This window comes from Pan troglodytes, chromosome 7, assembly GCF_028858775.2.
Source record: "Pan troglodytes isolate AG18354 chromosome 7, NHGRI_mPanTro3-v2.0_pri, whole genome shotgun sequence".
NCBI lineage: Eukaryota > Metazoa > Chordata > Mammalia > Primates > Hominidae > Pan > Pan troglodytes.
Window position 1 is genome coordinate 34,710,469 of NC_072405.2, and position 26,216 is coordinate 34,736,684.

Below are 26,216 nucleotides of genomic sequence, written 5' to 3' on the forward strand. Positions count from 1 at the left end.
ATCCATGTGGCTATTCAGATTAATGGGGAGTTGAGTCTGTTCTCTCTCCCCTACTGCAAGACCCTGTTGCAGTGGTCCCTGTCTCCATGGCCCTCTTTAAAGTCAGCCTTACTACCTTATAAATAAGTAAATAAATAAATTTAAATTATTAAAAATAAATTGTAGAATTAACTTCCTTAGTTGCAGTAGCCACATTTTAGGTGTTCAGTGTGTGCCTAGTGCTCAACATGACTAGTGGCAACCATACTGGACAACACAGATACAGACTATTTCCATCATTGCAGAAAAGTTCTCTTGGGTCATGTTATCCTAAAACTTAATTATTGTACCTTCACATTTATATCTCTTATTCATCTGTAATCACTTTACGAGTGGTTTTGGGAAGGGGTCGAGCTTCATTTTATTTCCTATGAATAGTCAACCTAACACCATTTAGTGAAAAGACCATCCTTTCCCCATTGCCCAGCAAGGCAACCTTTGTCATTATTTAGGCCTGTTTCTGGGCCATCTGTTCTGTTTCACTGGCACATTGGTGTATCCTCATGCCAGTACACAGTCTTTATGACTTTGCTTTAAAACTTGGTTATGATGTCCTTTAGTGAATTCTGTTAGCATCTGTGTTGAAAATGTGTGATTTTGGTTTTGTGTCCTGTGTTTGTAATGTATGTAAAGTATGTGACATACCTCATTCTAAGTCCTGCTTTGAAAGTCTTTATTGAATGCCTGTTATATGTGCCAAGTACTGTTATAGGTGCTGGGGAATAAAGCACATCTAAACTTACTGTAGAAACTTTCATGCAAATAGATCGTATGGTTAGGAAGATGATTCTCATAGTGATCATAAAGGCAAGCAAGAAAAGAGAGGGAGGTGAAAATGCCGTGCAGGTAAAGCCAGTATGAATTGTTGAAGGATGTGTCACAATTCTGTATGACTGTAGGAGAGGTTTTTAAAACAAAAACATTGTGTTTGATTTTGATGCATTCTCATTTGAGTGGCTCAGTGTTGAGTATGCGGTTATGTGTCTTCTTATTCAGGCTTGCTCACTGTACTTTGTTTGTGCAGGGAACAATGCTATCATGATCATTATAATGTAAACATCCCCTCCCAAAGTGTTAGGAAAAGTCTGCTGCAGCTCTCTGTGGTCTACTGTCAGTTACCACTTGTACCCATCTGTTTTATAGCCTCTTCAGTTTTGTTACTGCTGCTGTCATTTCTGCCATTACTCTTTGTCCTGTGGACTTGTTTTTAAAAGTTCTGTTATGATCATTTTAATAAAGTTTCAGAGAGAGGGGAGGCTAATGCATGTGCTCAGCCTGGCATCTTGAGCTTTTTAGACAGAATTTTCTCCTTTGGTGATACATTAATTTATTTCCTGTTGCAAAGAGATGGAGCTTCTTGCAGTCCATGAAACTGCCATATACCTCTGTGATTTTGTTTTTGGATTCTGTAAGATACCATGTTTAGTAGACCCGTGTTGTTGTCCACCAGTCTACAGGAAGATGTTCATGTTCTGTTTCAGAAAATATTTCTGTTGTTTTGTGCTTTTCTTAACTCATCAAATACAATGTGTGGCTCGCCCTTGGCCCTTCATATTGCTTACCTTAATTGTGTAGACCATAACCAGTTTCTACTTTGACTAAAGTTTGACGTACACAAGTTACTTGAATGTGGGGATTCTGTCTATCCCTCTACGCCCTAGTGTACATAGTACTATATATTATAGTCTCTTTAAGTGTTAAATGAAAAACCAGTCTAAAATGCAGGATTTATTTTAAAAATCGAGTTGCCTGCTTAATGGTATTGTGGTTTCCTTGTAGACTATAATGATAAACTTTGTGAGACTGGGTGAGTCATTTTAGGTAAAAGATTTGTGGAGCTTTAAAGTGATACTGGAGTATTTATATATGTTAATGGAATAGGCTGTCTAATTTTGTGTATGGGTATGGTGATGAGACCAAGGCTCTGAGTCTGATTTTTACCCCTTGTGTATCCCCGATATGTGGATCGTTTTGTGGGACATGTATTCTTAACATTGGCAGACTTGCCGTCTAATAACTGATACTGCTGTCCAAGGGTTCAAATACAACCATCCATGAATGAACAACCCAGATCATCAGGCTGCTGGAAAAAACAACCCAAAACATAGACTTTCAAGATGATTCAGTGAAGTTTCCTTTTGATATGGAGAATAGTAATAGGCTGTTTTTATTATCAAGAAGTTCTAAACATTTCACTGGGTAACTCACTTTTACTTAAAATAGTTGACTGTCAATAATATCTCATTCTATTTTTTACTTAAACTTTTTCCATAGGTGGTTCTTTGAACTAGACTTTCACATTTTTTTATAAAAATGTTTTTAATCGTGTGATAATAGGTCAAAAGATGAAATTCTGAACATGATTATAATTCTCACTTTTGCTGAGATATTAATGCTAACCAGAGTAGTTCAAAAGTAGTCCCTTTATGAGATAGCTTAAATTACATTTTTTCAAAGTGATACTAAATGAAATTAGTCATCAGTGTGTGCCAGGTTCATAAGATGAGAAAGCGAATTTAAGGCGAGTAAGCAGTTGTTGATGGGGGTGCATGGGGCCATTGCTGGGTAGTGCTGAATATGGACTTGATTGGTAGCAAAGCTGTCTGGAACAGTGGTCTTGGGGTGGGAGGTAGGGGTCAAATGGTATCCCTCCTTTTATAAGAGCTCTTTTTTTAAGCTTTCAGCAGCGAAATAACCAAAAGGCAGGCAGCAGAAAGGAAAAGGACAATACATCATATTAAATAACAGATCAGGGAGTTGACCCTAAAGTGGGCATAGGAAGAAGGTGTGCCTCATCTAGCTCTTTCTGGGCAAGGCTTTATCATTATTTTTAGATGAACTTCCTTATTATGGGTGCTCAGTTTTTTTTCATCAGTTTTTTTCATAGACTATACCATCAAATACATAAGAGTAAATTAGCAATCAAATTGATCCATATTTAATGTCATTATTTCCCTAATGAATTGAGCTTATTTATTCAGCTTTATTTAGCCTTTTCCCCCCTTAAGTTTTCTCATTTAATCCTTGAAGGCCTTTAGAAATATAAAAAACAGAATGTAATTGTATAAAGACACAGTTAATGGGGTATCGAGAATGTGCAGGGTCCTTTGGAATTGATTACATATTTGATTATTTTGAAATATTTTTCAACAATGGTCCATATATTTTTGTTTTCATTTTAGAACAAAATCCAGTCTCATAGCAGAGGAGAATATAATGTTTACAGCACCTTCCAGAGCCATGAACCAGAGTTTGACTACTTGAAAAGTTTAGAAATAGAAGAAAAGATCAACAAAATTAGGTGGTTACCCCAGAAAAATGCTGCTCAGTTTTTATTGTCTACCAATGGTAAGTATACATATTTTCTTTCCATGTGCCCACTGTGTGTACCTGTTGCACATATCCTGTAGCCTAGGAGAGGAATCCTTTAACAGAGATACTTGTAAAAAGGACTTTTGTTTTTCTATACAGAATGTAAACTCTACTTTTTTACTGTCACTTGCAGTTTTTAGATTCTCTGAAAGATTCTCTGATAGCAATTTTTTGTTTACTACACCTCCAATTTGTAGTGAAAAGAATGGGCTGCTATACCATTGGATTTAGGTCAGGTACTATTTCTGCCATTTCTCAGTCTCGTAATCTTGGGCAGGTTACTAACACTGAATTGAATTTTCCTCAGCAGCAAACTAGAGATAGCAATTTTTTATTATAGTATTATTATGAATATTAAATAACTTCACATACATCATGAGTGCAAGTGCTCAATAAATGTTAATTTATTCCTCCTTTTTAAGTGTTTCTAAACTCTACACAGAGTATCTCAAACTGCAGATACAAAATACTCAAAGGATGGTCTCCATTCCAGGATACGCTATAGGAGAGCACTTTCTTACTTGATCACCATTAGCATATTGCCTTCTTCCCAGCAATCCACATGGCTGGAAGGAGATTCCTCTCCTACTGTTTACTTGCCAAGGGAACATTTTTTGTTGTTTTTTGAGACAATGTCTGTCGCCCAGGCTGAAGTGCATTGGTGTAATCACAGCTCACTGCAGCCTCGACCTCCCCACCTCAGTCTCCTGAGTAGCTGGGACCACAGGTGTGTGCCACCACACCCGGCTAATTTTTTAAAAACATTTTTGTAGAGACCGGGTCTCCCTATGTTGCCCAGGCTGGTCTTGAATTCCTGGGCTCAAGCAGTCTGCCCTGCTCAGTCTCCCAAAGTGCTGGGATTACACGTGTGAGCCACTGTGCCTGGCCCAGGAAAAGTTGAGTGAGGATTAAAAGTTAGTAATGACAGGGCGGGCGCGGTAGCTCACGCCTGTAATCCCAGCACTTTAGGAGGCTGAGGCGGGTGGATCACGAGGTCAGGAGATTGAGACCATCCTGGCTAATAACATGGTGAAACCGCGTCTCTACTAAAAATACAAAAAAATTATCCGGGTGTGGTGGCGGGTGCCTGTAGTTCCAGCTACTGGGGCGGGGGTGCTGAGGCAGGAGAATGAGGTGAACCTGGGAGGCAGAGCTTGCAGTGAGCCGAGATCGCGCCATTGCACTCCTCCAGCCTAGGCGACAGAGCGAGACTCGTCTCAAAAAAAAAAAAAAGTTAGTAATGACTCTACCAGAATTTGAAATCCTTTATGATGAGTTGGGTGCTTTCTCTTTGTTCTTATGAAAAACTTTTTCCTGTGAATTGTTTGGACTTTGTTGGGGTCTTGAGTCTAAAGGGAATCATTAGAGTGACTGAGGAGATACTTTAGTTTCTGGGCAGCCGTAGTCTATAAAAATTTGTGATTAAAACTTTTTTGAGGTTGGTGCTAGGGTGAGGGGAACCTCTTATTTTCTCATCCCCTCACTATTAATTTAAAAAGCAAATTCTAACACCTAGACCATAAACATTTGCAGAATATATACTTAAATGACTTCGGGGATGAAATGGGGGAAGAAATTCAGCACTTCCTCCATCTAATTGATGCCCCTCGTCCACAGTATTAGTTCTTAGAAATGCTGTTCACAAATGCCTGATGGCCATCAGCGTTGGCCGCCTCCTGGGTGCCCGTTTTTCTGATCATGAAAGCTTTCCCCAGCCAGTCCATTGAGATGCGTACCCTCTGCCTTCTCTGTTTTCACAATAGACTGCATTCCCCTCTCTTGTCCTTATTAGAAGAAAAATAAACAGAAGTAACTATTTAAAGCCTGTAACTCACAGCACTATGGGTGGAGGGAACAGTTTATTCCTGTCATATGCTAGCTTCTAGTCTTGGGTCAGTTTTAATTTATATGGTAAACTAAGTTATTTCAAATAGCTTCAAATATTTTAGACACTGTTCTTTGGCATCAGATGATACATAATTAAACCATTTATATAATTTCTACTTTTAGAAGTAAATGTTCCTAGGGAAATGTGTTGTTAACATTTTATATATTGGAATATTTTTATGGCAGTTTATTTCTTATAGGGCTACATCAGCTTTCTTATAAAGAGAACTTTTTAAATGTAGGCTGAGGTCAAGAGAATAGTATAATGAAGCCCTGCATGCTCATCATCCACTTCTGACACTCCACAGTTCATGGCTAATTTGTGTCTCGGATCTTTCCCCTTCCCCTCCTCCTCAGTGTTATTTCGAAGCAAATCCGATTACAACGTCTGTGGATTAAATCTTATTTAAAGACATTAGAGAATGCATTGTAGATTTTTGTCTTTTGTTTCTTAATACTAAGTAAAATACAGCTAACTGGGGGCTGCATTTTTTAATGCTAAAAATGCTTAATAATAGAGTCCAATGTGGAAGGATAAAGCAGATTATGAGAATCATATGAACTGTTGTGTCTGGGTATGATGGGAAAAGGATGGGAGGAGTAGGACTTGAACTATATCTGAAAAACTATTTGGAAAGAAGGAAACTTAGAGAAAAATGTCAACATCTGTTGATTCTGAGTGATATCTTTTATATTATTTTGTGTATTTTTCTCTGTGAGTTTTTTCTGTGAGCATAGTAACACCCCCCCCCCAATATAATGGGTCTATATAAAAACTATCTCTGTGGGAGAATGGTGGAAAATAGTACCAAACTTTCCAGGTTTGATTAACCAAAATTAATCTTATAAAAATATTTGCATTGGCTTTCCATGATCATTATGTGAACTGGGTTTCCCAGATCATTTTTACTTAAAGGACGTCATAGTCACCTTATAACTTGAGTTAATTTAATGTTCCTTCAAGCATTTTAATTCTCTTTAATCTTCTTTTGCTCCTCTGAATTCTCATTAATTCCTCTACATTGCAGAAAACATGAAACTGACCTGTCAACCATGAGTCTTACATATATGAATAATGTAAAGTTCACTCATAAATAGGATGTGTCTTAACAACTTCTTGATAAGTTTTTTAGGGTCTTACATAAAGCTGCATTCCCACAAAGGAAACGGCAGTGTGGTTTTCCCTGCTCATACCTTCTGCTTGTGGTGAGAGGAACTCTGTTCTTCTGCAGTTTCTCCAATGCTTTAGTTATTAGTGTTGATAATTCAGGGGAACACCACAGTGTGGTCGTTTTGGAAGGAACAGATCTTGAGAATCTAATAACATCTCCACTGAAAACTGTGTTTTTACATAATCTCACATACAGTTTTATGGAGTTTGATTATTCTCACATACTTTGTCTTACGGGCCAAAAACTCCAGGTAATAAAATATCACTGCTGTAGAACATAAGGATTCTGATTTTTTAAAAATTTGTCATATTTATTAACATACTGATTTATTTCCTGCCTGCCTTGTCCCCACCTTACTGAAAAATGTATCCTAATTCATATGTGTCCTGTGTTTGTGTTAAGGAAAAAACATTTTTTAAAGAGCTTTCTTCCTGTAAACACTATTAGGCACCACAAACTAATTTTATCTCATCTGAAAGTTTCATAAATACATTGTGGTTTCTTTATTTGGATCTTTAATAAGGAGGATGGATTTAAACAGGCCACAAGACAACTGGACCAGGGGGCGGGGGTGTTGTCATCCTCATCACAAATACTTTGCAAGTATTTAGAACAAATACTTCTCAGAATACAGATTTAGGCTAGGCTCATATCTATCTATAAATCGTATACATATATAAACTAAATAACACATAGAAAATCTGTATGACTGAACAAGAAAATTATAAGCAAGGTCACATAGGGCTTAGAAGAAATAATAGATTACAGATTATTAAATTTAGCAGTTTTTCTCTGTTTACACTTCATCATTGGGAAGGGCATCCTTAGGGGCAACTATCATTCTTCTATACGATACAGAGACTGCCAGGCTAGAGTCACTGGCATCTCTCTGAGTTGTTTTTAACTGTTTTTATAAAATGGCTTTATATACTGTTATAAACAATTTTGTTACACCATTTTGCTTATGAAAGATCATTAGGAATGTATGCTTTTCTATAAGAAAAACTGTTATACAATTATAACAGTTTTAAATCAACATGCATGAGCCTATAGTGATACAAATAAACAATTGAATGGATACATGGAGAGCAGGGATGCTTCCTGCAGGAGAATTCTAAATAAGACGTGGATACATACTCTTCCCTACAGGGAGTATAACTTATTTCTCCCTTTAAGTACAGGCTGGATTTAGTGACTCACTTCCAAAGAACAGAATATGGCAAGGGTGAAAGAGTCATTGTATAGTGGAGAAGCCTGGCAAACATTGTCTTAACCAAATGACCCAAGTTAACACCACCAGCTGTAAGTCATGTTGATACCATGTATCCCTTTGAACAATGCTGTGAGAAGTCACTTCATCTCTCTGTTCTGTTCCTAAAAACCCATGGTCCCAGTCTGATCATGAGGAAAGAGCAGGCAAATCCAGTTGAGGGATATTCTACAAAGTACCTCACCACCACTACTCAAAACTGTCAAGATCAAGAAAAATAAGGAGAGCCTGAGAAACTTAAAGGCAGAGAGACTAAGGAAACTTGATGACTAAATGCAGTGTTGTTTGAATTCTGGAACAGAAAAGAAATATTAGTGGAAAACCTGGTTAAATCTCCAAATGAAGTCTGTAGTTAATAGTAATATACAAAGTCGATGTCTTAGTTTTGACACACGTACCATGGTTGCGTAAGATGTTGACAGAAGAAACTGGGTAAAGGATATATGGAACACTGCAATTCTTGTAACTTTTCTGTAAATCTAAACTTAATTGTAAAACAAAAGTTTGTTTTTAAACAGATGCCATTTTATATATCCTTGATACCTAGGAATTTGGTTTCTTCTTGAAGGACTTGGGGATGTATGCTTTTAATCAGTTTTCTTCAGGCCCTGTTTCCTACTTTTGAACCCTGATACAAGAAGGGGAAAGGTTTAAAAAGGAGGCATCCAGTCCTATGGAGGCCTCTGTGGAATCTTTGATAGGCTCTGCTAAGAAGTGGGAGCAAGGGAGAGCAGCTTTACTATTTTGATTCTACATAATAGGCAGTCTTAATCAACTTCATTGTTCCCTTTAAATTTTTTAAAATTCAGTACTGAACATGTATATGTTTACATGTAGGTACAGACATATATGTGTTTGCATACACCACACATGCATATCAAGTTTTTCCCTCTAGCTTTAATTACTTTTAAGGGACAGGGATAGAGACCTGTCTGTGACTTGATTTGACTATCACATGGAATTTATGAGTGCCACCAATCTTTGCACTTTATTTCCATGTGTGTATGTTATTCAGCTGATAATAGGAAATTTTTTAATAAGTTCAGATTAGGGTTTTTTTTTTTTTTCGTGGAATCCTTTTACGTGAAATGTGAAATAGCATATTTTAAATGCCTTAAAATGTTTTTCTTCTTCAGTTAAGGACTTTTCTTTATTTTCTTCCCAGATAAAACAATAAAATTATGGAAAATCAGTGAAAGGGACAAAAGACCAGAAGGGTATAACTTGAAAGAGGAAGATGGAAGGTATAGAGATCCTACTACAGTTACTACACTACGAGTAAGTACATAAGAAAAAAATGTCACAGATAGTGCTTGTATTCATATTATATAGCCCAAATCCTGAGCAGAGCTTGAATAGGAATAATTACAGTCTATCTCCCCTTTCCCAATAATTCTGTAATCAGGTAGAACATTGAGTAACTCATTTAAACATAGAAACTGACCTACATAGAGGTCTCACTTTGGCCAGGGACAGAAGCAGGACTCAAGCACAAGACAGTATTTCACGCCATCAGACTTCATCTCTGGTTTGTCATGTTAGCTATCACAAGGTCAAGTTTCAAGATAAATTTTCTTTGGAAATCAAAAAAGTAGATACAGATCAAATCTTCTAGTTGTAGCTAAAAAATACCAAGAATTAGATGTTATGGGTTAATTTTCTTTTTAGCCTCTTTAATCTGAACCATAAACATTTATTAGCTTGGCATGTCTTTCAAGCAAAATATTGAAACTAAGAACTGCAAATTCTAATAGTATTGCAACCAGTAAAAGAAGATATATTATCCACATTGTTCATTTTTTCTTCAGCACTTGAAAGGATCAACATCAGTTGCTTTTTAAAACTAAATCTATGTAATATTGTTCTATTTTATGTTCTCAAAAACTGAAATAATGAAGTTTTCTGAATCTTAATTGCTATTTGAAACTGAGCCTTTTGTAATTTCTGTTTTTCATGTGTCTTATTGACAGGTGCCAGTCTTTAGGCCTATGGATCTAATGGTTGAGGCCAGTCCACGAAGAATATTTGCCAATGCTCATACATATCACATCAACTCAATTTCTATTAATAGTGATTATGAAACATATTTATCTGCAGATGATTTGCGGATTAATCTTTGGCATCTGGAAATTACAGACAGGAGTTTTAGTATCCATTTGGTTTTCTTTGGTGTTTGGTGAAGAAGGCATGTTGTGCCCATATTAGATTTATTTCATCTCTCCTAATGAATTTGATTGCTTTTTGTAGTCTGTGTACATATATGTATGGCACCTTATTTTTTTCTTTGTAGATGAGTAATGAAATACTGGAAAAAGTTATTTGCTAAACATAAAGGGCATAATGTATTGATTTAAAATTGGATTCATGGAATTTTAAGGAATTTGTCTATTGTATCTATGTAAATAGGATTATTTTTTATAATTTAGGTTTTTGTTTTAAAAATCACATTTGTGAGGTCTGTGTATGGTAGCTTATGCCTGTAATCCCAGCGGTTTGGGAGGCTGAGGTGGGAAGATCACTTGAGGCCAGGAGTTCAAGGTTTACAGTGAACTTGATTGTGCCTCTGCACTCCAGCTTGGATGACAGAGCAACACCCTGTCTCTAAAAAAATTTTTTTTCTTCTAATCAAATGTATGAACTACTGTATTTGAATTTTTTATTGTAAAAATAGTCTCACCTGGCTGCGGTGACTCAGCCTGTAATCCCAGCACTTTGGGAGGTCAAGGTGGGTGGATCACCTAAGGTCAGTAGTTCAAACCCAGCCTGGCCAACATAGTGAAACCCCGTCTCTCCTAAAAATACAAAACATTAGCCGGGCATGGTGGCGCATGCCTGTAATCTAAGCTACATGGGAGGCTGAGTTAGGAGAATTGCTTGAACCTGGGAGATAGAGGTTGCAGTGAGCTGAGATTGTGCCATTGCACTCCAGCCTGGGCAACAAGAGTGAAACTCTGTCTCAAAAAATATATATATATATAGATTTATATATATATAGATTTATATATATTAATTGATATTAAGATTAGAAAGATTAAGATTAGATTAAGATTAATTTTAAGATTAGAAAAAGATTAATCATTAGATTAGAAAAAGATTAGAAAAAGAAAGATTAAAGATTAAGATTAGATTAAGATTAGAAATAAAAATATTCTATTGAGGCTGGGCACAGTGACTCATGCCTGTAATCCCAGCACTTTGGGAGGCTGAGGCGAGGCGGATGGATCATGAGGTCAGGAGTTCGAGACCAGCCTGGCCAACATAGTGAAACCCCGTCTGTACTAAAAATACAAAAAAAAAAAAATTAGTTGTGGTGGTGTGCGCCTGTAATCCCAGCTTCTCTGGAGACTGATGCAGTAGAATCGCTTGAACCTGGGAGTCGGAGGCTGCAGTGAGCCGAGATTGTGCCACTGCCCTCCAGCCTGGGTGACAGAGTGAAACTCCGTCTAAATAAAAATTAAAAAAAAAAGTTTTAATCCCTTTGGAATTTATACTCATAAAAACAGTGGAGTGCAATTCAGAATTAATATTTTTGCTTAGGTCCATGAATGGGTTTTAGGTTTGAGAAATGTAGAATTATATTTGCCCTTTTTTCTAAGTGGAAATTCCTTAATAAAATGTTATCTAGACATTGTGGATATCAAGCCTGCCAATATGGAAGAGCTAACAGAGGTGATTACAGCAGCAGAATTTCATCCAAACAGCTGTAACACATTTGTATACAGCAGCAGTAAAGGAACTATTCGGCTATGTGACATGAGGGCATCTGCCCTCTGTGATAGACATTCTAAATGTAAGTTTATTGTATCTTTCCTTAAAATGATTACATATTCTGTTTGTCTGAAATAAGCCTCAGACATGATAAGTACAATTACAGAGGTTTAAAAGTCTTAAACCCGTGTGTCCAGAGCCACGTGTGCCCTTGGTAATCTGCCTACCTCCTCATGAGGCATTCCAGGTTATTCCTGAAAGCTCTCTTGGGGGGCATGTCTATTGATTGCCAAGGAATATATCTCTCATGGAATGCTGTTGTTCTTTGGTAACTTGCGGTTGGGCTCTGTAACCTTGTATTGAAGTAGAGCTGTTCCTTTCTTTCCCATCCTCCCTTCCTACTTTGAGCTTCCTAGGAAGATTTCTTCTGAGGTTTCCTTGGCTTAAAAAAAACAAAAACAAAAACAAAAAAACTTTGGTTTAAAAACTTCAGGATACAATATTCTTGTCTTGTTGAATATTAACTCATGAAAATTGATACATGCCTGTTACCAAAATAATTTTACCTGGCTACTAGAAAATAAAATCCTGGTATGAATTTGGGATGGGCGAGGATGGTGTGTTTCTCATGGTGATGATATAGGCAGTCAGTGAGGCATATTGCAGGAATAATACCAATAAACCTGGTGCACTGAAGTCAGAAGTCCCAGGTGAGTCTGGTTCTAAATTAGTCATATGACTGGAAGTATACTGCATACTTTTGCATCTTCAACTTCAATATTCAATTAAACTAAGAAGCTTTCAGGAGAATTCTAGCCAGAGAGATGTTTTTCAGTTCTTTATTAGCCTGGCATTTTACCTCACTTGTAGGGAGTTTGTGAATGGTTGTTTAGGAAATGCTTTGTCCAAGCCAGAATATTGTACACCTTGCCCTTTTTGTGTTGTTTTGTTTTGTTTTTAGTGTTTGAAGAACCTGAAGATCCCAGTAACAGGTCATTTTTTTCCGAAATCATCTCCTCTATTTCGGATGTAAAATTCAGCCATAGTGGTCGATATATGATGACTAGAGACTATTTGTCAGTCAAAATTTGGGACTTAAATATGGAAAACAGGCCTGTGGAAACATACCAGGTATTTGAGTTTTTTCTTTCAATGAGCATATACCCTGTTTACTTTGAAGTGTTTATAGAGAAGGATTTTGTTACTAGGTTTTAATCCCTGTATGGTGTTTGTTCACCATTAGGCCTTTTCCCACAGAGATCTATGAGTATGTTGCTCTTCCTTATGTTAAATGTATATAAACTTACATAGGTTGTGTTGTCTCTTGAGTTTTGCAGTTAAAGTGTGATTTTGCTACCCATTTGGTTCAGTATTGACATTGTTTTTTTTTCTGCCACTATGTACATTTAAAGTGAGGATGGAAGAGCACCCTTCATTGAGGTCTGGACAGGAAGAGGATTGGGGAAAGTGGCCAGTCCTTAGTAGAGGTGCACCTGCTCAGGTTGTGGGAGTAGTTGAACTAGAGATTAAATTTGGTGTGCCAAGTCAAATGGACTGGTGTTCTGCCTTTTGGCAGATAACTGTTGTCTTCAGCTAAAGGAAAGGGCTTGAAAGCCGTAGCAGATGGCTTTAGGAGTTGCCTATCCGTTGTTGGATGTCAGTTCTTGATTCTCTTATCAGCCAGCCACTACTGTTTATCCGTGTCCACTACATCAAACAGAAGAGAATGAAGTACACAGCCTGGAACAGGGTGTGGGACAGCACAAACCTGTGCTAGGCCCTAGACTGCAGTGTTGAAATCACTTAACTCTAATTTATACATATACTTTCTTTATGTTATATATTCTCAATAGACTGGGAAGTATGTTTCTCAAACTTTAAATCCTCTGACAAACATAAACCAAGATTGTTTTTGATACGTGAAATTTCAAAATAAATACTGCACTGAAACAAAAGACAAAATACTGCTTTGCTTTTCAAAGTATAGTTCACTATTGAGCAACATGGATTTGAACTGCATGGGTTCACTCATACACAGGTTTTTTTTTGTTTTGTTCAACCAATGCACATTTGAAAATACAATATTTGAGGGATGCAAACCCCTCAAATATATGGAGGGCCAAAACTTCACGTGTGGGTTCCGCAGGGCTAACTGCAGATTTGGGTATACCTGGGGTTCTTGGAACCCATCCCTCGTGTATACTGAAAAAAGACTTCTATTTGTGTAACTGCCAAGATTGATATATCTCCTAGTTACCCTCACCATCATTTCATTCCCATTGAGAAGAATTGATTTGAAGCTTAGCTTCATACTGATGTATAGTGAGAAACTCTATAATGTGCATTCTAAAATGTTGCTAAATTATGATAATCTACCTAATTTTACCTGATTTGCTACTTTTCTACTTATAAACAGTTGGAGTAGTGATTAAAAGTAGTCACATTATAGGCAAATGTATCATATATAGATAAAACTATTTTTATTGAATTTGTACCAGCATCTTGCCAAGTTTTGTGTGATTGAAGAGTATTTTTTTCTTACTGATTTTTTTGTGTTACATGCTCACTTTTGATCCTAACCCCACATGAGTTGCTATTCCTCTGTATTACAGATTTTCACTTAATGTCACAGAGACATGGCCTGAATCATTCCACTATATTTAAAGTTAAAATAGACACTGAAAATAAGTTTAGATTGTTTCATATAAAATAGAGAATTCTAAGCATTTAGAAGGTACCGACTCATTTCTGTCATTTCTCCTTAAGTAGCTCCTTAAAAAGAGATGGTGAAATATAGACACTTCCTTTTTTCCTTTGAGTTACAACAAATACTTTGGAACTTTTGTTTGTAATTAATATTAATGTTGAAATATGTCATATTTCTCAGACTTTAAATATGGGATTTCTAGTTTATCCTTTGACATATTAGTAAATACAGAATTATATAATTCAAAAAACAGGCACAGCTTTGTTAGCTTTTGACATTGTATAATATGATACTATCAAATTTTTAATAATATATGCCCAGAATAACCATATAATTTATCACCAAACCAAGGCATGGTTACGCTATGCATACATGTGCATTTATAATGGAAAATATAGGCTTCAGTTAAATTTATGCCCAGAAAATGGTATTTAAGAAAGAAATAGGCACAGTTTCAGTGTTGTTATCAGTAGTTAATGGACTGAAAGCCAAGAATAGTGATATTCAGATATTGCTGTAATGTTCTTTTATTAGTCTCTTAACTGTGCCATTTTCAAGTGTTTTTGGCCTGAATGTTTTATTCAGGCTTATAAAGGCTATGTGTGCCATGCCCAGAATGGAGTTTTCCTTTGTCATACCAGTAGGAAAATGTACCTCCCTGAAGGGCTTGTGTGTTTTGTAAAAGGACAAAATGCCTTTATTGTTACTGAGAAGATTGAGCTTAATAGGTTTAAAAGGTGTGTGTATGTGTCTGTATATGCCCTTTTTTTCTTTTTAAAGATATGGACTTGTTAAATCATTTTCCTAATTTCAGTGCAGTATATTTGTATTTTTCCCCCAGGTGCATGAATACCTCAGAAGTAAACTCTGTTCACTGTATGAAAATGACTGCATATTTGACAAATTTGAATGTTGTTGGAATGGATCTGACAGGTAATTAAGTCAAACCTCTCAAATATGAATTTTATTAAAGAAAAGAAACAACTATTTCATTCCAGGTCCTAACTTCGTCTCTAGGGATTCCTTGAAATAAATTTAGTAATTTTAGATATAGCACAGCAGTACTGGTAGATAAAAAATTAAAGCATTGTATTTCACTAGTAAATATAAAAGTACACAAATTCTAGGTAATCTAAATTATTTAAATGTCTAGAATTTTTTTTCTTTTATGAACCAGATCACATTTCTGACATGCTAACCATTAAAACGGTGAAGCTTCAGCTTGGTTGTTATTCTTCCATTAAACTGTTTCAGAAACATTCAGGCGGCAGATAATTCATTTGGATTGTTAGAAACACCAGGTTTTCCAGATGCTACATTAACACCTCATAGAAGTGGTCTTTCATATGTATGTTATGTATGATGTTAACCATAATATATATGGTTAAAATTTTAGTAGTTATCCTTTGCTTTTTATAATTTCCAGTTTTGCCGTAGTGTAATTCCTTTTTCGTATTCATTTTTAGTAAAATGTTACCCATTATTTAAAGATAAAATAAGTCTTACTTTGAGTCTTTTAGTTGTCTGTTTGCCACTATGTTCCAGTAGAACAGAAAGTAGTAAAACATAATTTTGGAATTAGACTGACATTTAAAGTAATCAGAGATACTTTAACAACAGTTTTATCACAGAGCTTAATATGATTCCGGTTTCATGGTGTTGTGTGTTACAGAGGATAATAGAACTTATAGAATGTTTTCTTTCATCTGGCTTTTAAAATTATCTGATTTTTGACATAAGGACTAGTAAACCTAGAGTTCTGCTAATAGCAAACATTGCCTTTGAGTGCCACTACTAAACCTGAGGCATCAAGAAGAAAGAAGGAAAGGGAAGAAGAAAAAAAAGATTAACAAATTTGAAGAGTAAAGAGATACTGAAATAGGGTGTGGCGCACAGCTACAACCAGTTTTTCATTGTATTTAAGCAGATAATTAGCAGTTTTATGTTCTATTATCAGAAAAAAACTATTTGTTTTCCTTAATATTAAAAAATTTTTTTTAACTATTTCAAACTTAGAGAAAATTTGTTAGAATAACACAAAGAACTCTTGGCTGGCCTTGACCCAGGTTCCCCTGTTGCTGTTTGCTGTATCATGTGTTCTATTCTCTGTTTATTTATAGCTATATTTGTCCACATAGGTACGTGCGCATGTGCTCACATGCAACTTGTGTGCCACATGGGAATTTATTCCATTTACTCCAGATGTGATGCCCATAACCCTAAATTCTTGAATGAGTATTTCCTGACAAAAACACTTTCCAACGTAGTGACAGTGCAGCATCCAAAGCAACATTCACAGCGATGCAGTACTGCCATCTAATCCGGAGACCCACTGAAACTCACCAGTTACTGTAACTGTGTCCTTTATGGCGCAGAACAAAGTCAGTCTGGTTCAGTATCCAACATTTAGTTGTCATCTCTTGTTAGTCTCCTTTATTCTGAAACAGTTCCTCAGTCTCTCCTTGTCTTTCGTGACCTTGGCATTTTGAAGAACACAGGCCAGTTATTTTATAGAATGTTGCCTCATGATTAGATTCAGGCTATACATTTTTGGCAGGAATACCACAGAAATGCTGGCCTAATGATACCTTTTTAAAGTTTCAAGTAGCCACAGCCTAGGTGTCCTAATCCATTAAAACCACACAAACTCAGATGATATGGGGATGTCAATCTAAATTACACAAGCCATTTTTAAAGAAATACAGTTTTGTCATCTTCAGGGGCATGCATTACCTTGAGTTTGATTAAAGTTGTGGTCAAGTGTCCTTTGGGAATTGACATTACTAAATAGATAATAATATGTACTCAGTAGGTGACCTTTGTATGTAAGTATTACTTTGAACAATTCCCCAGTATCCTGTAATCCTTATTTACAATAATAATTTGAACCATTGGTAAGCAGCGGTAGCAGACCCTTTCCAAATGAAGAGCTTCAAACTTACGAAGTTTTGTTTGTGAGGATACTTAATAAATGTCGAGCAGTAATGGGTGGCAAATAGAAGTGACAAGGAAGTGTCTTGGGCAGTTTAAAAATTTTGCCACCCCTTTAAACTGATACTTTTATAAATATTTGCTTAAAATGTTCTCAGTGGTAAAAGTAAAATGATGTTCTGTTAAGAAAATATTACAGCCTGGGCAACATAGCAAGACCCTGTCTCTACAAAATATTTAAAAATTATCTGGACATGGCAGCATATGCCTATAGTCACAGCTACTCAGGACACTGAAGTGCAAGGACTGCTTGAGCCCAGGAGGTTGAGGTTGTGGTTGCGGTGAGCTGTGATTGTGCCACCACATTTCAACCCGGGTGACAGAGTGAAACCCTGTCTTGAAAAATACATATATATAGGCCGGGCACGGTGGCTCACGCCTGTAATCCCAGCACTTTGGGAGGCCAAGGCAGGCGGATCATGAGGTCAGGAGATTGAGACCATCCTGGCTAACGTGGTGAAACCCTGTCTCTACTGAAAATACAAAAAAAATTAGCCGGGTGTGGTGGCGGACGTCTGTAGTCCCAGCTACTCAGGAGGCTGAGGCAGAAGAATGGCATGAACCCAGGAGGCAGAGCTTGCAGTGAGCCGAGATCGCACCACTGCACTCCAGCCTGGGCGACAGAGCGAGACTCCGTCTCAAAAAAAAAAAAAAATTATACACACACACACACACACACACACATATATTATGTACCACTTAATATTCTCAGGAGCAGATTATAACATAAGCATTTATTAAATGTGATTATCTGAACCAGACAATACCCTGAGAAGATTATTTATTTATGAGACAGAGTCTCACTCTGTCACCCAGGCTGGAGTGCAGTGGCACAATCTTGGCTCAGTGCAACCTCCGCCTCCCGGGTTCAAGGGATTCTCCTGCCTCAGCCTCCTGAGTAGCTGGGACTACAGGCACGTGCCACTACACCCAGCTAATTTTTTTTTTTTTTTCCGAGACGGAGTCTTGCTCGGTTGCCCAGGCTGGAGTGCAGTGGCGCGATCTTGGCTCACTGCAAGCTCCGCCTCCCGGGTTCACACCATTCTCCTGCCTCAGCCTCCCGAGTAGTTGGGACTACAGGCGCCTGCCACCACGCCAGGCTAATTTTTTTTGTATTTTTAGTAGAGACCGGGTTTCACCGTGTTAGCCAGAATGGTCTCGATCTCCTGACGTCGTGATCTGCCCACCTTGGCCTCCCAAAGTGCTGGGATTACAGGCGTGAGCCGCTGCGCCCGGCCCAAAAAATGTAAATCATAAGATAAAGCATTGGTTTCTTGTGAACAGCTACAGCTACTTCATGCGGGGTTCTTTTGTTTTAGAACCTGTGAGTTCCACAGATAGTTGCTCCTTTGAGAAACTGGCTGGCCTGGTTGATCACATAGCCCGTAGTTGCAAAAATACTTAACAACGGTAATTCTGCACTCCTAAGAAGTTTTACTTGAGGATGCTGTCAACTTTGCTGATAGTTTTGGTAGCCATAAAAAGAATAAGCAGAAAACCCAGTTAATTAGTACCGTATTTCTGGTTTATTCTAGTGATTGAGTTGATGTCAACAGCCCCTGTCCCTTAGTTTAAATCTGCTTTTGAAGTAGCTTCCTATGGTTTAATTGCTGAATCATTTTACTTGAAAACAATTTCTTGTTCTGCTTGTTTGACTGAGTGTACTATCTATTTTCACAGTGTTGTCATGACTGGATCTTACAATAATTTCTTCAGAATGTTTGACAGAAACACAAAGCGAGACATAACCCTAGAAGCATCGCGGGAAAACAATAAGCCTCGCACAGTTCTGAAGCCTCGCAAAGTCTGTGCAAGTGGCAAGCGAAAGAAAGATGAAATAAGTGTTGACAGCCTAGACTTCAATAAGAAAATCCTTCACACAGCCTGGCACCCCAAGGAAAATATCATTGCCGTAGCTACTACAAACAATCTGTATATATTTCAAGACAAAGTGAATTAGGGTTGGCATTCCTAGCAGAAGAACCCACTTCCTGCTTAGTTGAGATAGTTGAATCTAGCATTCGTTCCTATAAAAGAGAGAGGTCCATTGTGGCGCCCCTTTCCAGTGTTTGACAGTGTGCCATTCGACAACACATTGTTATAGCTACATGGAGAAAGCTCTGTGGATTCATCACTGTGGTGTTCTCCATGTCTGCTAGCCATTTAGGTAAGGGTAGGGCACTTTTAATTTAAATGACTTCTTGCACCATCTTGCCTAATGGACTAGATTGGACTGTATCAACATTGATTTACTCCACTTTTTATGCCTTCCATTGTGATGACGTCAAACACAGTGAAAGCCTTCAGTCATGCTATGGGATTTAATTGTGTATCCTCATTACTGTATCATTTGTGGGGTACACCCCTTCCCCCTTTTTTTAAATTAAATACAGCTCATTCTTACTGTGGCTTGTAGCATTCCTCCTCTTCTGGCCTCCTGGACTGCTCCCCTTCATCTCTTACCCTTGCCCCCTCCACCCGGTCTTGGTGGTGGTATATTAAAAAAAGAAAGAATGAAAGCACACAAAATGAGTGAGTTTGGGGTCAGTGGTATAAAGGGGGTATATGTTGCGAACAAATGTTTTAGTAACAGTTGGCTGTAATCACTCCTCGCCGTGTCTGGCACTGAAAATAAGGAAAAAAACCTACTACTGAATAAAAGTGACAAAGAATGGAGAATCTGGTTTTCTTTTTCTTTTTAACCTACCTCTTGTAGCCAATATTTTGTGTCATACCTTTGGGCACAGTGAAACAAAATGGGTTTTCATTGTTTATTGGTATTTTTGTTAATTATTTTTAACAAGTGTTCTTTTACATGCAGGAGGAGAGGTATTGGTTCTCTATGAACATATTTTGAATATATATTGGTTTTATTAAGGATTTCACAATCTATAAATGCTACTAGTTTTTTTTTTGTTTTTTACCGTCATGAGGGTATTGGATACATTGTATCTCTATTTAACTCATTATGTGTTAATGAAATTGTTGTAAATGGGAACCAAATTTGTAGAACTTCATTTCTACTTTTTAGAGTGCTTAATTTCATTTTTGCCTTACTAAATAGTCAAAGACTTATAAAACATTTTTAACAAGTTAGAACTTTTTTGTCATTCAGTCATATAAAATAGCAGAAAACTAACATCAAGTGACACTGCACTAAATACTTTTTTTTGTATTTTACTGCTATCAAATCAGAATGAAATATACTTTACCATAGATATTTTTCTTCTATTTTTGGTTTTCCAAAGCTATATGAAAGACAAATTTTTAAAGGTACAGCGTTCAAAAAGTGCTTAATGAACTCCAACAGCTGCCTCAAATAAAAATCTGTATATGAATACATTTTCCCTAAGCGGTGATACATTATCCAAAGATGAAGAGTGCTCCTATTTTTAATAGGTAGAATGTACCTTTGTCAGTCTTGCAGAAACTTTAATGGAGAAGAAATGGACTTTATTTTTGAAAGGTGAAATGAACAGGCATTTATATTATTAGAGAATGGTAGTCTTATTTTGGTGGAACATAATGTAACAACCTTGAATTTCAGAGGACTCTGAGTGCTTCTATGTCCACTACCTATTGTTCTATTCTTCAATAATGAAAAAGAATTCAACGAGCCGACCGTGATTCCCTCTACTACAAATATTATGTCTTGTAAGTTAGCATTTTTAGCACACAGGAGAAATTTTATGTAATAAAATTACTGTATCTTTTGGATTTAACAAATCTGTATTTGAAACACATTCTATGTCTGATAATTCTTAATGGCACTTTTACTAATTTATTTGGGGATCTTGGGTACATTCTTAATTTGTGTTTATTCTTCACACTTGACTTGCAAGTGGGATATTCCCCTGCCACAAGTGTCAAACAGTGATATTCTTCCTGTGTTGTGACTGGACAGTTTTCCAGATCTTTTTTGGGAGATTTTCCTACAGCTTGGTTGTATGTCTTGAGATAACACCACCAAACAGCTCTCAGAAATTCTTTTTTGATTGATCAGTAGCTATGATGATTCTCTTCCATGACACTAAGGATTAGTTTATATATTTAAGAGAAATAATTGCTAAAATTAAAATGCCTCTATCAAGGAATGCTATTATAAATTATTGTTAACATTCTCAAGTATTAATTTTTTAATTTCATTGGTGTAGCAAACTCTAAGCCCAGCCACTCATTTTACATGGCCATGGTTAATCTTTTTATTAATAAAAAATATACTTAGAATAAACTTAGTCTTGTCAAGTTGCTTGTATTTCCTATTCTCTTGCCACTAATATACATGCACATACTCCATCACTTAACCTTTTAGAAGAGATTGTGGGTAGGAAAAGGACTTTCATTCTATTAACCTCTTTTGATCTTTACTTAGTGGCTGGGCAATAAGAAGAATTGTTTTATAAACCTGTCTAAATACATGTTTATGTAACCATTAACTGCTGGATGGTAAGCTTCTGTGCAGCCCTCCGTCTGTTGGGATTAAAAAAAATGCGTCCAGTCGGGCGCAGTGGCTCACTCTTGTAATCCCAACACTTTGGGAGGCCGAGGTGGGTGAATCACCTGAGGTCAGGAGTTCGAGACCAGCCTGACCAACATGGTGAAACCCCGTCTCTACTAAAAATACAAAAATCAGCCAGGTGTGGTGGCACGTGTCTAATCGCAGCTATTCCAAAAGATGAGGCAGGAGAATTGGCTTGAATCCGGGAGGCAGAAGTTGCAGTGAGCCGAGATCGCGCCACTGCACTCCAGCCTGGGTGACAGAGCGAGACGCCGACTCAAACAAAAATGCGTCCATGCACTCTTTTCCTTTCAAAATGAAGAGAATTTTTTAAACCTTAAATGTGAGTTATTCTGGTTAGGGACACTTCTACGGAAAGCTAGAGATAGGAAAGCAGGTTCTTTCAGTGTGTGACTTTTTTGAGTAAGGTGTTAATTAGGAAATTGTGCACATGTGAAAGCTATGCAGTACTGATAAAGAATTTTTAGTGATATTTAAACCCTTCTAAGGGAATATTGTTTGAGCATCTTTACCACACATAAATTCAAATGTAGATAGTATTGTGCCCTTCCAGAAAAACAAAACCAATCCCCCCCGAAAGATGGAAAAGATAGGCATATGCTGGGTAGTCAAGAATCAAGTCAGTTTACTTGTGTATTTGAGAGCACCTGTACTTTAGTATCTTACTTATCTGTTCAGATGGTGATAGTTTAAGCTCTGCGTGTATGTCTTACTGCGGTTAAAAAGGGAGTTTTATGCACCTCCTCTTCCCCCTCAAAAAGCCTTGAAAAATGACCCTGCTTCATTTTGTAATTATGCATGAGGTCAAAACATTACAACTCTTTTAGTATTAATCAAATGCTTAGCGATTCTACAGAGTCTTGAGGTGTTCTCAGATGCCAAATATATTTTGTAACTGAGTTTGCCTCAACGTTTTATTCCATAGTGGTGTCAGACTGGAACCTCTTACCTCTGTATTAGAATGAAGAAACACCCATTTTACAGGCTTAACGTTAGTAAGTCTCTTGCTAGCTCAGTGTATCAAAGAGAAGGCACTACAAAGCTTAGTTTCCTCTAAAAGGAATTTGGCAAACTGGTATAAGGGGAAAAACTAATATTTGTGTTTTTTCACATGTTCTACTCATGCTCCTTTGTAATCTGAATAGCAACAAGTTCTTCGAGGACTTTCCCACTAGAGGGCAATGGTGGGGAGCGGTGGCTCATGCCTGTAATCCCAGCACTTTGGGAGGCTGAGGTGGGAGGATCACTTGAGATCAGCCTGGGCAACAAACCAAGATCCCATCTCTACAAATAAAAGATGTATTTTAAGAAATATATTTTAAGAAACCACTAGGGGGCGATCGTTAAGTTTTGAACAGCAATGATGGGGTATTTTTGAGAAAGTATAAACGGGAGTCTTTATGTACTGGAAGAGCTTCATTATTAAAATCAGGGACCAAATACAGGATATTGTGTACCCAAAACCACTGTTCCCTATGACCCTCGAGTAAATATTTGAGAACCCACTGATGGAGGGGAACACAAAAGCCAACTGTGATGTCATTACTTATATTGTACTACAATCAAGTCATGCAATATAAGTACAACAAAGTAGTACAGTTACTTAACAAAATACTTGCAAAATACAAAACTTTAGCTGGGTTTACCCAAATGCCAACTGTGATGTCATTACTTACATTGTACTACTTTATTGTACTTACACTGTATGACTTTATTGTAGTACAATATAAGTAATGACATCACAGTTGGCATTTGGGTACGTCCAGCTAAGTTTTGTATTTTGCAAGTATTTTGTTGAGTAGTTTGCATTGATGTTCATGAAGGATATTGATCTACAATTTTTTTATATTTTAATGTCACTGTCTAGTGTAATGCTGATCTCATAAAATGAATTTTCCTCTCCTGTATTATTGAAGAATATGGACAAAATTGGTACAATTTCTTCCTTCAGTGTTTGGTAGAATTCACTAGTGACAAATTATTAAATACCATTCTATCAAAGGTCACATCACTGAGTCACTGTAAGGAGAACAACGTTTGTCTCTTTTCAGAATTGAAATGTATTTCTGCTCTATTCACCAAATCGCCCAGCAGAGTTAACAGAATGAAGCATCATAATTTGAGTTTGTCAAACACCATTTTGCTCTCTTACAGTATCTTTGAAAATGTTAATTTGTTAGCCCAAATCTATATCAAACTTTTGTTGCCCAACACTTAACTTACCAATGCCTAAAAAGATTCACTGATCAGGTAATGTAGTTGTTAAGTAACACAGAGCAAAGTGGTTAGGACGTGCTGGACTGCCACACTAGGAATCCTGTGAGTTTAAGAAAATATAATAATGATAATTGCTTTTTGAGACACAGTCTCGCTCTGTCACCCAGGCTGTAATGCAGTGGCCTGATCATGGCTCACTGCAGCCTCAACCTCTTGGGCCCACTCCTCTCATCTCAGCCTCCCAAGTAGCTGGGACTACAGGCACCTGCTACCATGCCCAGCTAACTTTTTAAAAGTTTTTGTAGAGATGTTGCCCAAGCTAAGCTTCAATTCCTGGGCTCAAGTGATCCTCCCGCGTCCACCTCCCAAAATGTTGGGATTAGAGGCATGAGCCACCACTGTGCCCAGCCTAGAAAATAGAAACTTCTCCCTCCTCCTCTCCCCTTCTTCCCTCTTCTCATCCTTACTTCTTTCTGTCCACTGGCAGCCAAGTCCTGACCTATTTGCAGACAAGTTTATTTGGTCATTGGATGACAATGCCTCTCAACAGTCACTCCTCAACTACACTTTCTAACTCCCCTTCCTTCTGTAAGCATTTGAGTTTGTACCTCCTCTTTTGCTTTAAAATTACAACCAAACCAGGCAAAATACTTGTAATTGGATATGGTATTATGGAATCAATGCTTAAAAATTAATAGTAAAACATCTTGCAGAGCACAGCATCGTTTCTGTTTTTCTTTTTTCTTTTTATTTATTTACTTTATTTTTGAGACAGTCTTACTCCATCATCCAGACTGGAGGGCAGTAGGGCAGTGGTGCAATCACAGTTCACTGCTACCTTAAACCCCAAGCTCAGGTGATCCTCCCACCTCAGCCTCCCGGGTAGCTGGGACTACAGATGTGCACCACCACACCCTTTTGTATTTTTCGTACAGATGGGGTTTCACCATGTTGCCCAGGCTGGTCTCGAACGCCACTGCACTCCAGCCTGGGCGACAGAACGAGACTCTGTCTTTAAATAAATAAATAAAGTAATTGGTAGGGCAAGTATATTACCTTATTTCTTATGAAAATTAATCATCTTAATAAATCAGGTAATAGTATTTGTATCCAGTAGCTATTGCCACAATCAAGTAACAGAAGTACAACTATAGCTAAAATGAGAAAAGTAAATATTAAGTGGGGATATCAGCTGGGCGTGGTGGCTCATGTCTGTAAGCCCAACACTGGGGGAGGCCAAGGTAGGTGGATCACGTGAGATCAGGAGTTAAGACAAGCCTGGCCAACATGGTGAGACCCCATCTTTATTACTAAAAATACAAAAAAGCTGGGCATGGTGGTACATACCTGTAATCCCAGCTACTCAGGAGGCTGAGGCACAAGAATCGCTTGAACCCGGGAGGTGGAGGTTGCAGTGAGCTGGGATCCTGCCACTGAACTCCAGCCTGCGTGACAGAGTGAGAACCTATCCAAAAAAAAAAAAAAAAGGATATGATCAACTAAAAAATGGGTAGTAGAGATAAAAGTGGAAGAAGAGGAATTATACTAATTTCATTACTGTTCCTTGCTGGACATTAAAAGAAACTAAGGAAAAGAAGGATTAGGAGGATTATATAAATATATAGTTATAAAGGTAACTAACTGAACAAAAATTAAAATTTCATCAGGCTAATACAACTAAGCAACAATAATAATAGTAAAAACCCAAACCATGATCTTAATATTGAGGTTGAACTGAAGACAAAATTATGACCACTTTATAGTGATAAACAGGGATAGTTATGAATATCTGTGCATCAACTATAAGGAATGAAGACACAAGAAGAAAGAAACAGGAGTAGGAGATATTAATTTACCTCTTGAAATCCATGACATGTAAAGGGGGGAAATAATCAACTATATGAAAACTTAAATCAAACCTGATTTTGTGAACACAAACTACATCTTCTTTTCAAATACGGAATAGTCCCCAAAAGGCATCATAAGTTAGGCATGATACAAAAACCAAATCTGACCAGGGAAAAATTCTTAAATACCCAAATTAATAAAGAATGAAATAAGTATCAAATATATAAGAAGCTAGGAAAGCATGAGGGTGACTGCCAATGAGTACAGGGTTTCATTGGTTGGGGGGGGGGCGGTGTGACAAAAGCGTTCCAAAGTGACTGTGATGGTTACGTAACTCTGAATATATAAAAAACATTGAATTGAACTTTAAGTGGATGAACTGTATAGTATGTGAATTATATTTCAATGGGGCTGTTAAAAAAACAAGAATTAGGAGGCTAGGCGCAGTGGCTCACGCCTGTAATCCCAGCACTTTGGGAGGCCAAG

At 37.3% G+C, this 26,216-nt stretch overlaps 1 protein-coding gene across 4 annotated transcripts in view; it reads left to right on the forward strand.

Annotated features, from left to right (window-relative positions):
• Positions 1-19,822, forward strand: part of PPP2R2A (protein phosphatase 2 regulatory subunit Balpha) — an 80,216-nt gene extending 60,394 nt beyond the window's left edge. For all 4 annotated transcript variants that reach the window (XM_016959251.3, XM_016959253.3, XM_063816249.1 and 1 more), the window contains 7 exons: positions 3,222-3,387; positions 8,906-9,018; positions 9,711-9,888; positions 11,366-11,530; positions 12,410-12,579; positions 14,997-15,088; positions 18,827-19,822. In XM_016959251.3, the coding sequence (XP_016814740.1) occupies positions 3,222-3,387; positions 8,906-9,018; positions 9,711-9,888; positions 11,366-11,530; positions 12,410-12,579; positions 14,997-15,088; positions 18,827-19,106 (1,164 nt within the window). In that variant the 3' untranslated portion in view covers positions 19,107-19,822. The remainder of the gene's footprint in view (positions 1-3,221; positions 3,388-8,905; positions 9,019-9,710; positions 9,889-11,365; positions 11,531-12,409; positions 12,580-14,996; positions 15,089-18,826) is intronic.
• Positions 19,823-26,216: the final 6,394 nt, after the last annotated feature.